Here is a 17,287-nt window from a genome sequence, read left to right on the forward strand (position 1 = left end):
AAAAGCAATAAGAAACAAGGAAATAAAACAGAGTCCATAACATTCATCCTCTTGTACTTTAATAACGAAGATATGTGAGTTTTATTTTCTATATTGCTTCTACCTATATAATTGCAGCTGGAAACATCCTCATTATTATTCTAGTGATTCTTGATCAGCTTCTTCACACACTCATGTATTTCTTCCTGGGAAATCTCTCCTGTCTGGAGACTTGCTATAGCTCAACTCTCATGCCAAAGATACTGGTCACTTTTCTGACTGGAGGCAGAAACATTTCTATCAATGGATGCTTTGCACCGCTATGTTTATTGGGGCTTCTTGCAACTTCAAAATGCTGCAGTACCCCTCACAGAAAGAGCCGCCTCAGAACAATGACATTCACCATATAGCAACATCCCATGGAAAAGCATTAGTCATTAGCAACTGTGAGGAGCACCATCATCAGTGCCACTGGGAAGCTAGTGTTCTAGAAGCTTATTTCTAATCCCTGAACAAAAAGTCCAAAATGGGTGTGCCATTTTTGCCACATACAAAGGTGGAAACTAATTGGGTTGGATATGTTTTGGCTCATTCTTAATTAAATTTTTGTGCTCAGAGAATGTATCTCTATCTATAGATGGACATTTCTATTAATAATGTTTATATCCCACCCTTCATGAATATAGATAGCAGGTGATATTTGGCTTGAACAGTCATGTGAGCCCTCACCTGAAGTCTGAGGACACACAGTCCAGAAATAGGTCTACCATGTTATTTTATATTTCTGTGAAAATTAGGCATAGTTAGATTATGATAACATTGGTTCTCCTGACTGGAGGGCTGCCATTTTAAATATGTGAGAGACATAATAAGATGATATCTGTTCATTCTTTCATCCTCAGTGTTTATGCTCTGCCTCTCTCTCCTACCTGACCAATAGTCTCCCTTGAATAGAAACTTCATTTGCAATCAACAATGGCTCTTGGGGGCTTTTGTGTTCTGCTTGGCTTTCTCCACTGAGAATAAAAGAATAATGCAATTAACCTGGAATATGAGAGAGAATGTGTCTGTGAGACTGTGCAGATACAAATATAAATACAAATGAATATATTCAGTGTTTTGTAGCCTTCTTCTTAATAGTTTGGACATATCAATGGGTAAGCCAGAAAGACATCACCTGGACTTACAAACATCATGAAAGAAAGAACCTTCTAGAAATGGATGTGAAAAAGCAGGTACACTCAGATTTTAGGTAAATTGCTTAAGGTAGATTTTTAAAAATTCTACTCCTTCCAGGGATTTTTTTGACTCATTTAGGATCTTATTGAAGATTCCTCAGTGGGAACAATCTTTAATGAGAAGAGCAGCAATGTTTGGCATGTTTTCCTGAAATCCAGCTGTCCCCATTATTACTGCTCTTCCCTGCAATGCACCCCATGTTCTCCCATGAATATCATGCTTTCATAATTCTTATTTTGATTCTATTATGCTTTCCACTGTTTATGAGAAGGGAACTCAATTATGCATTTTTTTTAAAAAAAAATACCATAAAACATTGTTCAAAAGATGGATACAGTATCTGACATGAACATTTATGTTTTGGATTGCTGTTGACTAATTCCTTAAGAGTCCTTGACTCAGTATATTATTTGTTAGTTGTAGAAGACATGACTCCCTTTCTGCAGCCAATATAAAACCATTTACTTTGCAGTTTTGCACCCATGGTGAAACGTCCTTGCCATTACACCTGGGTAATTGAAACTACAGCACCAGCCACAGGAATTCCGTTTATTTTTCTTGAAACTGTGATACCTATTATTTTTGACAGCAGCACAGACCTGAAAATCCCATCCATGGCAAAAGCTACTATCTACCTGCTCTTTTCACCACACTGCAGGTTAGATTTCTAGTTTAAAGGAACTGAGGCTATGATTGGTTTTTTTAAAAAAGGAGGGGATAATAATCAGCAGCCAAAACATTTAGACTAACATTGGCTCAAAATGTCTATCATGAATCTTCCTTACATTGCACACACCTCCTTTTTCTTTTACACCAGGCATAGGAAAACTGTTTTGGAACTACAATTTCCATCTTCCCTAGAGTTTGCCTATGCTTGTTTTACACCTTACACCCATCCAACTTATCTATATTTGCTATGAAGTGCACACCTGTTTCCACATGTCTCAAGTTGCTTTTAGATGACTTAGAATCAAGAGTCATCTTGATTGCTTTGCACAAAGTTTGCAGAGAGGATAGACAGCATCAGGGAAGTTACACAATGTTGCAATTGTTATTCCACAATTGTTATTCCACACATTTAAGAGCAGTTCCCTTTATTGTGGATTTGTGGGGAACCAGATATGTTGCACAACAGCACAAGCCATTTCTTTCTTTTTCACTTTTTCACCCTGAATTTGCCAGTCAGTGATTGAATCCCACCCCAAAATAATGGCAGTTATTTGGCCCTTCTTCCGAGTCAAGAATTTTCTGCAGATTTTCTGCAGCCCATGAGAAGTGAACAAACATATTACATGGCCACTTGTCAAGAGATGCAGCAAAACTAATGCAAGTGCTGATTTAAAATGGCCCTGCTAAAGAAGACGTGTATATGGCACAATGGTGTATGTGTGTTGAGTGATGGTTGCTTAATTCGTGTGTGGGGATGGGGGTGGAAACCTATTTTTTTCAATTACTCAGTATATTACTTCCTATCTATAGATGCAGCATTTGAAAAACTCAGAATGGCAAAATGTAACAGGTATCACCGAAATCATTCTCCTTGGATTTAGGAATGTTGAGAACTTGAATATACTCCTCTTTTTGTTATTTCTAGTCATCTATATTGTGACTCTGTCTGGTAATCTCCTCATAGTTGCACTTGTCATGGCTGAGCAGCACCTTCACACTCCCATGTATTTCTTTCTGTCCAATTTGTCCTTCGTGGAGATATGCTACACCTCGACTATCTTACCCAGAATGCTGAACAGTTTTCTTACAGGAGACAAAACCATTTCTTTTGTGGGCTGCATCCTACAGATGCATATATTTTCTACCTTGGGAGCTACTGAATGTTACCTCTTGGCAGTGATGTCATATGATCGCTACCTAGCCATATGTAGACCATTGCATTATGTCACGCTTATGGACAACAGAACATGCATCCTGCTGGTTTCAGTATCCTGGTTAATTGGGTCGCTGCTTATAAGCATCTTAACATCTTTGTTGACCCAGCTCACTTTCTGCAATCAATATCAAATTGACCATTTCTTTTGTGATTTTACACCTGTAGTAAGACTGTCTTGCAGTGATACCCGGGTTATTGAAACTGCAGCATTCATAACATCATCCATCGGAATTCTACCCACATTTCTCATAACTGTAACATCTTACATTTTTATCATCAGTACAATCCTAAAAATCCCATCTATGACTGGGAGGCAAAAGGCCTTTTCCACTTGCTCTTCTCATCTCACTGTTGTTTCGGTTTTCTATGGATCTTTAACGTTTGTCTACATCTTACCAACAAGTGGTAAATTCAAAGATCTAAATAAGGTTTTCTCCTTCTTGTACACAATTCTAACTCCAATGGCTAATCCCTTCATATACAGCCTAAGGAACAAAGATGTAAAGGATATTCTTAGAAAAGCATTGTGCCAATTTGGGTTTTTTTCTTGTATTCATTGATATCGGAGAATACCAGAAATAAAAACTGGTGCAACTGCTGTTTGGACATTGTGGATGCCAATCCCCTCCCTGCATCACCCTGATTCAATACTGTTGCTTGGATTAGTAAAGTTGCTGTTGACTTGAATTCTCAGAAGATCGTTTAATTGGTTGATCTGTAACCAATCCAAGTCTGAGTTGTTTCTATTTCCTCTCAGTTTTTAGTATGCTACTATATTGTCTTCACTGTAAAAATGGTTTAAGGTGTAAGTTTAATATGCATAAAATGCATTTTTTGTAGGCATTGTGTTTGAAAACATTTTACAAGAAAAGTTTGCATTAGGCACAAGTGGCTAAGCTCTGATGCTGATGGAAGCAAGTTGCTTAGGATCTATCTGGCACTAGAAAAAGGAAAGTTTTTGGAACTGTATGAAGGACTTAAAAGAAGATGGGACCACATTGCTTGCTGTTAAAGAGCTATGTGTTACTTTGTATTTTGTTATGTTTATTTGTAAATATTATAAGGCTGTGTCCAGTAAAGCTTTGAAGCCCATTCTTGTGATGGAGAGCTATTCATTTCTATCTATCTATCTATTATCTATCATCTATCTATCTATCATCTATCTATCTATCTATCTATCTATCTATCTATCTATCCATCATCTCCCATCTTTTTCCCTGACAGGAAAAAGTAGTGCTAAAAGTATCAAAGCATATTTTTGTATGTATCTTTAAAATGGGTCATATGCAAACCACAATCATTTGATATGTCCTTGATATTACCTTCCAAAGTGACTTAAGCATCATATATTCAAGTCTATTTTTTTCTAGATTCTGTATGATTTATTTAGATGCAACTGAAAAGCAATGAGAAACAGCGAAGTCAATCAAAGCCCATAAATTTCATTCTTATAGTTGAATAATGAAGATATTTGGGTTTTGTTTTCTATATTGTTTCTCCATATCTAGATTCAAATTGAACAAAGTTGTATGTCCATATTTAGCCAGCCAATGGCCATGTGACTTTACGATGTAGTATTTCATCTATCCTCTAATTTGGCGCCTTTCTTTTTGCCATGGCAAAGACCAAACTAACTAGTAATCAAGTAAAAAGCATGGAAATAAAATCAATAAGACTACGAAGAAAAACCAACACTACTAGACATAAATTAGTCCTAATGGAGAGAAAATGAAATTTCTAATTGGCATGCTGAATAGTGGTCCTGAATGAACATGGTGCAGCCCTGGAAGTCTCACTATGCTAGCCTAGAAGGATCATTCATGTCATATAAACCAATATTCCAATTTATATTATGGAGAATGAAATGGGCAGATATCACTTAGTCAGAATACAGAATCTCAGCTTTGGATAACCCAGAAAGATTTTTATAAATTATGATTTCGAACAGATTATTTTTTTTGTAGCATGCTTATTTATGGATTTTTAAACTGTCCTTGAGCTTAAGATATCATAGGGTTCCCTTGAGTTAAACAAATCCATCAGGGATTTGCCAGGAAGGAAGTTATGGATATAGTGTTAGGAGAACCACTAATTTCCCTTATGATTTAGGCATTGACTTTTCTGTGTCGATTTCCCATTGAGATTTTGCAAGCAGATTAATAGAGTTGGATGCTTACATAAACTATAGAATGGTTGCATCTTACAAGAACTGACAAATATCAAGAAGAGATGCATCAAAATTTTCAGTGCAGCATCAGATTTTCAAGACTTCAGGGAAATTCTCCAGATGTATACTTGAAACTACTAGATGCAGAACAGTTACTAACAAGACATACATTCAAGATCTGACATGCGTTGGTTGTGCAGAAATGATGCTTGTGCAGTTTTTTTCCATGAGACACATTTTGGTGGAATGCAGAGGGGGAAACCCATAATTCTTCAAGAATCTGGTTTGTTCTGGCTTTAAGGTAAGGAGTACAGTCAACTATTTAAACGCAATCCTATAATGTGTCTCATCAGTAGTAAATTCAACTAATTTCACTGGCGCTTACTCTCAGTTAAGCCAATATAGGATTTCAGCTTCTCTCCCTTCAAAATAGCTCTGAGAAAAAGAAAAAGAAAAAAAGAGAGAGAAAATAGCTCTGAGAAACAAAAGCAAACAAATACCTGGGAGTATTTACCATGTGGCTCTAATATTTGGCCCCTGGGAGGCATAGCTAAAATATTTTAATATTATATATTATTTTAATATTATATCATATTTTAACATACAAGACACATAGAGATTAAATATATGGTTGGGAAAGGGTGTACCAGAACTGTGCAGGATCAGATCCCCCCACTTACCTGTTTTTAAGCAAGGGGATCTAATTCTGCTCCTTTGTGAGCAGATTCCCTGTATGGAAGGGAAACTGCTCACAAAAGAAAAGCAATCAGTACTGAACAGCTTCCAGATTTCCTGGTTGAGAGTTGTTAAATGAGAAGATCCAATTCTGTGCAGTGCTGCTTCAAGGGTCAGCAAGAAGTATAGGCCTGGCAGGAAAAGTTAGAGGTTGGGAAGGAAAGGCATCCACCTGCATCCATATCTTGTCCCTTGAAGATGCAGCTGCCCAGTAGGTCCCTCCATTTTATGCTTCCTCCTTCTCCTTTCTCATGCCTGCCTCTCCTTCCTGCCTGAATTCTCACGCCCTGCTGTTCAGGTTTTAATTTAAGAAGCCCAGGCAACTCTTTCACCACGAACCTATATATGTCCAATCAGCTGCAATCTTTGGCTCCCAGATAGAGCCAATTTGCCTTGGGTCAACCTGGAAACTACTTACCCCTGCAGCATTTAACAAAGAGTCAACATACAGCTTAAAAATGCAGTTGGAAATGAGAGCACCAGCACTGTGAAGGATCAGATTCTCCTACTTCCCAGCTTCCCAGCTTCCTAGCTATTAAGCAGGAGGAGCCAATCATGTATGGTGCTGTTCTTTCACAAGCAGCTTCCCTACAAGCAAGACAAGCCTCTCACAAAAAACCTAGTGATCAGCACTGTGCGAGGTAAAGAATTTCCTGGTTAAGAGCTCATAACAGAGAGAGTTTGATCCTGTGCTATGCCACTTTAGAAGGCAGGAAGGAGGAGTGGCCAAGCAGAAATCCATCAACCTGTCCACCTCACACAGATACATTCTCTGTCAAAAATGTAGCTGCCAAATGGGTTTTCTGCTCTTTCTCCTCATGACAGTCTCTCTTTCCTGCCTGAAACTCCACTCCCTGACAGCCCAGGACAAAGGGATCCACAGTTTCCCCATCCCAACTCAGCTGAAGCCTGGATCTCTCCAAATAGGTCTTATTTAGCTCCGGATTTAAATATCAGTCCAATCCTTTGCACAGCCCTAGCCATTACCATTGTAATTCAATTTGTGTTTCACTTAATGTGAACCCTCTGTCATATACAGTGCTATTTGTTCTAGAAAAAGAGGTGCCGAAACTCACCATGAATGTCTCCCTTGCACTCTTATAATGGCAATGGTGACCACCTGAGAGGGGCCGGAACTGAGTTCCAGTGACTTCTGGTTGACAAAACCCCCTGGTCATATATACATGTCAATGTTTTTCTCAATATTGTCTGTTTCCCCCCCAGATGTCAATAAAGAGCAATGAGGAAGATGGAAATCAAACAGAGCCCATAACATTCATCCTCTTGGACTTTAATAATGAAGATCTGCAGGTTTTATTTTCTGTGTTGTTTCTACCTATCTACCTTGTGACCATGGCTGGAAACATCCTCATTATTCTATTAGTGGTGAATAATCAGCACCTCCACACACCCATGTATTTCTTCCTAGGAAATCTCTCCTGCCTGGAGACTTGCTATAGCTCAGCCATCATGCCGAGGATGCTGGTCAGTTTTCTGACTGGAGACAGAACCATTTCTGTTCATGGATGCTTTGCACAGCTGTATTTCTTTGGGTGTCTTGCTGGAACAGAATGTTACTTCCTAGCAGTAATGTCATATGATCGGTATTTAGCAATTTGCAAGCCACTGCATTATGTAATGCTCATGAATGGAAGAATTTGCATCATGCTTATTGTTGGATCATGGGTCAGTGGATCACTGGGTATTAGTGTCCTAATATATTTGGTATCTCAGCTGAGATTCTGTGGGCCCAACAAAATCAACCATTTTTTCTGTGATTTCACCCCCATGGTAAGACTTTCCTGCAATGAGACAGATTTGGTTGAACAGACAGCCTTCATTGTCTCCTCTTTAGCCACACTACCTCCTCTTCTAATAACTGTGTCATCTTATGTGTGCATTATCAAAAGCATTTTAAGAATCCCATCCACCATTGGTAAACAAAAGGCATTCTCTACATGCTCCTCTCACCTGACTGTGGTTGCTTGCTTCTATGGCTCCCTGATGATAGTCTATGTCTTACCAAACATGAGTTCCTTGATTGAGCTGAAGAAACTATTATCTTTGTTATACACTATGCTCACTCCTCTGGTCAATCCCCTTGTGTACAGTCTGAGGAACAAAGAAGTAAAAGATGCAGCAAAGAAAACTTTCAAGCTGCTTCAGAGAGCTTACTAAATTTCTGGTAAAAATGTGGAGGAGACCACTAGTGCTATTGGCTTTATGATGTCAATGTTTTACTGGGACTGATTCTGATTAATTAACATATTTTGCCCCTGACTTCTTTATCAAAGCAGGAGTTCGACCTTGTATGAATTATATAGCTTAGCTTCATATTGGTATTGAGTCCAGCATCAAGAGAAAGGATTATAGAAATAATCCTTTGGTTTATTCTTGTGGTTTATCATTGTGGTTGTGATTTACAACAAGAGAAACCTCGCAGTGCATCATAAAACTACCTAAAAAGAAAAGAGGAATCTGGATCATATGTTGTCAGCCCATTGTTCCACTGTGTTGCCAATACTGGCAGCTCTCCAGAATTTCAGGCAGGACTCTGCAAGACATATGAGCAGATGCCAGGAACTGAACTTGGGATTTCCTGTGTACAACCACTGAACTATGTTGTTGTTGTTTAGTCGTTCAGTCGTGTCCGACTCTTCGTGACCCCATGGACCAGAGCACGCCAGGCACTTCTGTCTTCCACTGCCACCCGCAGTTTGGTCAGATTCATGTTTGTAGCTTCGAGAACACTGTCTAACCATCTCGTCCTCTGTCGTCCCCTTCTCCTTGTGCCCTCCATCTTTCCCAACATCAGGGTCTTTTCCAGTGAGTCTTCTCTTCTCATGAGGTGGCCAAAGTATTGGAGCCTCAGCTTCATGATCTGTCCTTCCAGTGAGCACTCAGGGCTGATTTCCTTAAGAATGGATGCGTTTGACCTTCTTGCAGTCCATGGGACTCTCAAGAGTCTCCTCCAGCACCATAATTCAAAAGCGTCAATTCTTCGGCGATCAGCCTTCTTTATGGTCCAGCTCTCACTTCCATACATCACTACTGGGAAAACCATAGCTTTTACTATACGGACCTTTGTTGGCAAGGTGATGTCTCTACTTTTTAGAATGCTATCTAGGTTTGCCATTGCTTTCCTCCCTAGAAGCAGGCGTCTCTTAATTTCGTGGCTGCTGTCACCATCTGCAGTGATCATGGAACCCAAGAAAGTAAAATCTCTCACTGCTTCCATTTCCTCCCCTTCTATTTGCCAGGAGGTGATGGGACCAGTGGCCATGATCTTCGTTTTTTTGATGTTGAGCTTCAGACCATATTTTGTGCTCTCCTCTTTCACCCTCAATAAAAGGTTTTTTAATTCCTCCTCACTTTCCGCCATCAAGGTTGTGTCATCTGCATATCTGAGGTTGTTGATATTTCTTCCAGCAATCTTAATTCCGGCTAGGGATTCATCCAGCCCAGCCTTTCGCATGATGAATTCTGCATATAAGTTAAATAAGCAGGGAGACAAAATACAGCCTTGTCGTACTCCTTTCCCAATTTTGAACCAATCAGTTGTTCCATATCCAGTTCTAACTGTAGCTTCTTGTCCCACATAGAGATTTCTCAGGAGACAGATGAGGTGATCAGGCACTCCCATTTCTTTAAGAACTTGCCATAGTTTGCTGTGATCGACACAGTCAAAGGCTTTTGCATAGTCAATGAAGCAGAAGTAGATGTCTTTCTGGAACTCTCTAGCTTTCTCCATAATCCAGCGCATGTTTGCAATTTGGTCTCTGGTTCCCCTGCCTCTTCTAAATCCAGCTTGCACTTCTGGGAGTTCTCGGTCCACATACTGCTTGAGCCTTCCTTGAAGAATTTTAAGCATAACCTTGCTAGCGTGTGAAATGAGTGCAATTGTGCGGTAGTTGGAGCATTCTTTAGCACTGCCCTTCTTTGGGATTGGGATGTAGACTGACCTTCTCCAATCTTCTGGCCACTGCTGAGTTTTCCAAACTTGCTGGCATATTGAGTGTAGCACCTTAACAGCATCATCTTTTAAAATTTTAAATAGTTCAGCTGGAATACCATCACTTCCGCTGGCCTTGTTATTTGCAATGCTTTCTAAGGACCATTTGACTTCACTCTCCAGGATGTCTGGCTCAAGGTCAGCAGCCACACTACCTGGGGTGTACGAGACATCCATATCTTTCTGGTATAATTCCTCTGTGTATTCTTGCCACCTCTTCTTGATGTCTTCTGCTTCTGTTAGGTCCTTACCACTTTTGTCCTTTATTATGGTAATCTTTGAACGAAATGTTCCTTTCATATCTCCAATTTTCTTGAACAGATCTCTGGTTCTTCCCATTCTGTTGTTTTCCTCTATTTCTTTGCATTGCTCATTTAGGAAGGCCTTCTTGTCTCTCCTTGCTATTTTTTGGAATTCTGCATTCAATTTCCTGTATCTTTCTCTATCTCCCTCGCATTTTGCTTGCCTTCTCTCCTCCGCTATTTGTAAGGCCTCATTGGACAGCCACTTTGCTTTCTTGCATTTCCTTTTCATTGGGATGGTTTTTCTTGCTGCCTCCTGTATAATGTTTCGAGCCTCCATCCATAGTTCTTCAGGCACTCTGTCCAGCAATTCTAAATCCTTAAACCTGTTCCTCACTTCCACTGTGTATTCATAAGGGATTTGGTTTAGATTGTATCTTACCGGCCCAGTGGTTTTTCCTACTTTCTTCAGTTTAAGCTTGAATTTTGCTATAAGAAGCTGATGATCTGAGCCACAGTCAGCTCCAGGTCTTGTTTTTGCTGACTGTATAGAGCTTCTCCATCTTTGGCTGCAGAGAATATAATCAATCTGATTTCGATGCTGCCCATCTGGTGATGTCCATGTGTAGAGTCGTCTCTTGTGTTGTTGGAACAGAGTGTTTGTGATGACCAGCTTGTTCTCTTGACAGAACTCTATTAGCCTTTGCCCTGCTTCGTTTTGAATTCCAAGACCAAATTTGCCAGTTGTTCCTTTTATCTCTTGATTCCCTACTTTAGCATTCCAATCCCCTATAATGAGAAGAACATCCTTCTTTGGTGTCACTTCTATAAGCTGTTGTAAGTCTTCATAGAATTGGTCAATTTCAGTTTCTTCAGCACCAGTAGTTGGTGCATAAACTTGGATTACTGTGATGTTAAAAGGTCTGCCTTGGATTCGTATCGAGATCATTCTATCATTTTTGAGATTGCATCCCAGTACAGCTTTTGCCACTCTTTTGTTGACTATGAGGGCCACTCCATTTCTTTTATGGGTTTCTTGCCCACAGTAGTAGATATGATAGTCATCCGAACTGAATTCGCCCATTCCCGTCCATTTTAGTTCACTGATGCCCAAGATGTCAATGTTTATTCTTGCCATCTCATTTTTGACCACATCCAACTTACCCAGGTTCATGGTTCTTACATTCCAGGTTCCTATGCAATATTTTTCTTTACAGCATTGGACTTTCCTTTCGCTTCCATGCATATCCGCAACTGAGCGTCCTTTCGGCTTTGGCCCAGCCACTTCATCAGCTCTGGATCTACTTGTACTTGTCCTCCGCTCTTCCCCAGTAGCATGTTGGACGCCTTCCGACCTGAGGGGCTCATCTTCCAGCGTCATAACTTTTATATACCTGTTGTCTTTGTCCATGGAGTTTTCTTGGCAGGGATACTGGAGTGGCTTGCCGATTCCTACTCCAGGTGGATCACGTTTGGTCAAAACTCTCCACTATGACCTGTTCATCTTGGGTGCCCTGCTCGGCATAGTTCATAGCTTCTCTGAGTTCTTCAAGCCCCTTCGCCACGGCAAGGCAGTGATCCATGAAGGGGCACTGAACTATGGTCCTCCCCAAAATGCAACATATACACCTAACTGCAACATTTAAAAAAGTAGCTGTCTTTCAAAATCAGCACATCTCCAAATTTTGCAATGCAGGCCTTTCAGCAAGTAATATGTACAAAAGACATACACTAGTAAAATTAAGATGGAAAGGTTTGTTATATTAGGGGAAAGTGCTTTGCAAAAATATGTTATGTCAGAGAAGATTGCATGCAAAAATGTGCTTATTTAGAGAGAGAGACACTACAATTCTTAAGCATTTTCATGAGTCCATATTATTTGTTCTGCTTTTAAAATACAAACTTCTTTGGCCACTGGAGTTAAGAATGGAAAAATGAGAGACTGAGAGAAACAAAAACTGAATGTTTCGTTCATTCCTTTTCACAGTGCTGGGGCGGGTGGAGCTGATGAACATGAAAATCACTATTTCTCTGGTCATCTCATCATTTCTGAGTGAAAAGGGAGTGGTAACAATCCTCCTCATGTTATCTGCATGAAAAGAAGGGCTTTGTGTGCAAGAGTCTGTGTATATGTGGCAAATATTTTCACTCCTGAACACATTTTTTGCATCCATTTTTGCTGGTTTCAGAGACAATGGAACAGGCACTATAGTTGATCCTCCTTAGCCGAATTCAACATGGGAATAAAAAAATCATTTTTTAACATCCTTCGTAGACAGACCAGACTTGCATATGTGATTGACTGCTTTTCCCCATTTTCTGCCTTGAACCAAATACCCTTATGCTTCCTGTTATATATAAAAGACACTTCATATTGTATGTTTTAATCAATCTTAAACAAAGCTTAAACAAATTTGCTAAAACAAAATTAGCTCAAACCAAATTAGCTTAAACAAATTGTGTTGACAGCAGTGGTGGAGTGTTAGGTCCCACTGCCTGGGGCAGGCACATGGGGTGCCCCCTCCCCATGGGAAAAGGTGAAGAGGGAGCCTGCTGTTCACAAAACCATTTTTTTTATGTTGCTCCTCATTACTAGAGAACTGGTAGTTTCTTTGATCTCAACAAATCCACCAGTGATTTACCAGGAAAAAGCTTTGACAGTAGAAACAGGAGTGCCACTAATTTCCCTCCTGAGTCGGGTGTCTCCTCTGTGTTCATTCTCCTTTGAGATTTTACAAGCAGATGGATAGATGTGAATATTAACTTAAGCTATAGATTGATGATATTCAGCAGTAGCTAACCCATATACACATATCCATAATCCACATTTTCAGAGCAGCACTAGATGGCCACAAAATCTTCCAGATATATATTGAAACATACTGGATGTAGGACTGTTACTAGCAGGACATACATTAAGTTGATGCCTGTGGAAATAATGATACTTGTGCAATTATTTCCATGATCTACAATTTTGGGTAAATCAGAGGATAACTCAGAATTCATCTGGAACCTGGTGAATTCTGGCTTTAAGGTAAGGAGCACATGAAACTCTTCCAGGCAAACTCCTCTATAAGTTTCTTCAATAGTATGTTTCGCTAACTGCAGTGAGACGTACCCCAAATTAGTGAGCATAGAATTTCAGCTTTTTTAAAAAACAAACAAACCTGTAGATCTCAGAAACTAAGGAATATACTTCCCAGAAAGCTTTACACAGCCCCTCCAATCCACCTAGTGGCTCAGATTGTGCTGGATTTATTTTTGGATTAGAAGCTCTACTGACTGTTGCAGAAATTGACATTGAATTCAAAGTGATTTGCTTAAGAGTAGATGTGTATTGGATTGGCTTACACTGTAAGTGTGTCAGAGATTTGACTCTAAAAATAGCAGCGGATAGCTTGTGTCAATGATATCCTATTTGGATCGCTGTTGTCAGTGCTGTGATGTAACCCAATACAGAGAGTTTTGTTTACTTAAATGCGGGTTGAGTACAAGCTACCATCCTTTAGCATGTCATTGATATAATCCTATGAATTAAAGGGAATCCAGAATCAAATGCTCAAGTCGAATTCTTTCTTAATAATGTCTTATTTATTTAGATGCAACTGAAAAGCAGTGATAGAGATGGAAATCAAACAGAACCCATAATGTTTATCCTCTTGGACTTTAATAATGAAGATCTGTGGGTTTTATTTTCCATACTGTTTTTGCCTGTTTACCTTGTGACCATGGCTGGGAACATCCTCATTGTTATTCTAGTAGTCCTTGACAAGCATCTTCACACACCCATGTATTTCTTCCTGGGAAACCTGTCCTGCCTGGAGACCTGCTACAGCTCAACCATCATGCCAAGGATGCTAGTCAGTTTTCTGTCTGGGGACAGATCCATTTCTGTTCATGGATGCTTTGCACAGCTATATTTCTTTGGGTTTCTTGCTGCTACAGAATGTTACTTTCTAGCAGTGATGTCTTATGATCGTTACTTAGCAATTTGCAGGCCACTGCATTATGTGATGCTCATGGATGGCAGAATTTGCATCATGCTCATTGCTGGGTCTTGGATCAGTGGCTCATTGGGTATCAGCATCATAATATTTTTGGTATCTCAGCTGAGATTCTGTGGGCCCAACAAAATCAATCATTTTTTCTGTGATTTAACCCCTGTGATAAGACTCTCCTGCGACAAGACTGATTTAGTTGAAATGACAGCTTTCATCATCTCCTCTATAGGCACTCTGCCACCTCTTCTAATAACCATATCGTCTTATGTTGGCATCATCAAAAACATTATAAGAATCCCATCTACCACTGGTAAACAAAAGGCATTCTCTACATGCTCCTCTCACCTGACTGTGGTTGCTTGCTTCTATGGTTCGCTGATGATAGTCTATGTCTTACCAAATATGAGTTCACTGAGTGATTTGAAAAAACTTTTTTCTCTGTTCTACACTCTGCTCACCCCACTGGTCAACCCCATTATATACAGTTTGAGGAACAAGGAGGTAAAGGATGCAGCAAAGAAAACGTTCAAGCTGCTTCACAGAACTGATTAGAATTCAGGTCAAAAAGTGTGGAGAACATTGACTGCATTGGCTTCACAATATGAATGCTTATAAAAACAGGTCATTAATGTAATTAATTAATGTATTTTGCCTCTGCCTTGTTTATCAAGGAAGAAATTTGAAAAAAATAATTTTACTTGACAGGAATTTTACAGTTTTGTTTCATATTGGTTATTGAATGCAGCATTGTTGTGCTTTGCAATGAAAGAAAGAAACAATCTCACAGCACGTCACAAAATTTCCCAGAAATAACAAAGGAAGGTTACCAATATAGAGTCCAGAGTTTCCGGCACTATGGTGGTTCCCAAATATGTAACATATAACTCCAGAATTCTAAATGCCTATCATATGTGATGCTATTCAAGCTGGCTTTGGGCAGCTAAGAAACAGGAAGTTTAGGGGCATAAACAGATTGCTATTGACTTTTTGACTGCAGGAAGGATCAATGTGTAATTCCAAGCAAGCAACAAATGCACATCATTTGTTGACAATATGTGTGGTCAGAAAGGGTAAGGTCTGTCAACTGTTAAGTGAAAAACAAAAGAAGAGAATTAGTATGAATAAGAACTTTTAAGTGATTCTGAAATAATACAATAATCTTTCATAACAAAATACACAGGCACCTACACATATCAGAGAAGTAACTGAGAAGCCAAATATTGTGAGAGCATGCAAATGGTTGAAAATAGAAAAATAGGTGGTTCTGAAAATGGAAGGGAAATTGCTAAAGACTTAAAAAGAGTGCTGATGGATAATACCAAACTCCTTGTTGACAATGGGTTCAAGAGTCTGTTCCCTCCATTCTGTTAGGCTAAGGAACACACACATACACACACACACAGGCTTTGAACTATTCACAGGCACTTTATGGAAATTCTTAATGGACTTCTAAGATTTGGGGCTTTTAGAGTTAGGGAAGAGGTGGATGAAACCCAAATTTGAAGGGTTGATGCAAGACCTGAAGAAATTAATTTCTGGCCCTCAAAAGTCCCACAATTTTAGTGAGAGAATAATTCATTTTGATTCTCATTTCAATGTGAACTTACCAAATTCACCCTTTCTGAAATAATACATGAACATTGCCATCTTTAAAAATCTTCCCTTCTATGAATTTTGCCCTTCTATGAAATTCTGACGTCACATAATATATACAAGAAGGCGTATATTAGTGAAAATATGCATTATGTTAGGGGTAATTTATTTGCAAATATGTGTATGTTAGAGACAATTGCATAGAAAAATGTTTGTATTTTGAGTAATTCTCAATAATTTTAAGAAGAGCCTGCTGCGTCAGGCCTTTGGCATCTAGTCCAGTATCACAACGGCCAACCAGATGGCTGTAGGAATCCACCAAGCAAGATTCAAGCACAACAGCATTCACCTCACCTATGGTTTCCAGCAAGTGATATTCAGAAGCATTGCTGCCTCCAACTGTGAAAGGCAGAGCATGAATTTGTCTTATTCTCTTCTAAAGCCATCCATGTTGGTGGGTATCATCACATCCTGTGCAAGCAGGCAACTACGCACTGCATAAAGAAGTGATTTCTTTTATTTCTCCTCAATCTTCAGACAATCAGTTTCATAGGATGTCCACAAGTTCTATTGTCAATAAGACTTCTTAAAATTAAATTGTAAACTGATGTGGAATTTTGGAAAACTGAAGCTATGACTGGGAAATTGAGAAACTGTGACTGAATGATGTTTGTTCCCAGTTATGGTGCTGCAGTAGATAAAACCCACTACTGTGATGGTGGTGGAAATAATTTCCTATCTGATAATCAACTCTCTCTTTCCATGAGCACAAACAGGGCAATAACTTCCTTCCTTGGATTATCTGCATGGATTATCTGAAGATATGGGCTGTGTGTATGCTATATGTATGTTTGAACAATAGTGTAGGTTTTTTTGGGGGGGTGGGGATATGAGCAGTTGCAAGTAAAATAAATAAAAAGGCAAAGCAAATATCTTAAACATGCAGAATGATCAGTAGCTTCTGCCTGGTTTGAGCAACCTGGCTTGCATAAAAAATAACAGATCTCACATAGATGGAATCCTGATCTAAATTGGATGATGTGAGTTTTGAACAGATTTCTTCATGGAATTCATTGCAGATCGCCCAAGAGAATATGCCAGAAATCAAAGGGGAATCATTGATTTCCCTTGTGCTTTCTATTTTTTCTTCTCCATGTTCATATCCCAGTGAGATTTTTCAGACTTATAAATAGAACTGAGAGGTTAATTTATGCTAAAGATTATATTCAGTAATGGATGGCACCTCTGAAGAAGACAGCTATCTACATATTTATTATAACAGAAGATTCTAAATCTTCAAGAAAATCTTTGAGATAGATGGATTTCAGGACTCTCTGTAAGACTTTCCAGCAGATGTCAAGAACTGAACATGGAATTTTCTGCATACAATATGCAACATATACACCTTCAGTTCAGCAGATGGATAGATGTTAA

The 17,287-nt window shown here is 39.2% G+C and overlaps 2 protein-coding genes across 2 annotated transcripts; both read left to right on the plus strand.

Annotated features, from left to right (window-relative positions):
• Nucleotides 1-2,799: 2,799 nt before the first annotated feature.
• On the plus strand, nucleotides 2,800-8,183 carry LOC310662533 (olfactory receptor 6B1-like; the record flags this gene model as incomplete). Its single annotated transcript, XM_083409469.1, has 2 exons — nucleotides 2,800-2,823; nucleotides 7,353-8,183. Exon 2 carries the CDS (start codon nucleotides 7,359-7,361, stop codon nucleotides 8,181-8,183), a length of 825 nt encoding a protein of 274 aa, XP_083265595.1. The 5' UTR covers nucleotides 2,800-2,823; nucleotides 7,353-7,358.
• A 5,804-nt stretch (nucleotides 8,184-13,987) lies between these two features.
• LOC310662534 (olfactory receptor 11H6-like) lies at nucleotides 13,988-14,812 on the plus strand (the record flags this gene model as incomplete). The annotated part of the gene is made up of 1 exon (XM_083409470.1): nucleotides 13,988-14,812. The coding sequence occupies one exon, from the start codon at nucleotides 13,988-13,990 to the stop codon at nucleotides 14,810-14,812; it is 825 nt and encodes a 274-aa protein (XP_083265596.1).
• Nucleotides 14,813-17,287: the final 2,475 nt, after the last annotated feature.

Source organism: Podarcis tiliguerta (genome assembly GCF_965153285.1).
Source record: "Podarcis tiliguerta genome assembly, chromosome: 13".
Lineage (NCBI taxonomy): Eukaryota > Metazoa > Chordata > Lepidosauria > Squamata > Lacertidae > Podarcis > Podarcis tiliguerta.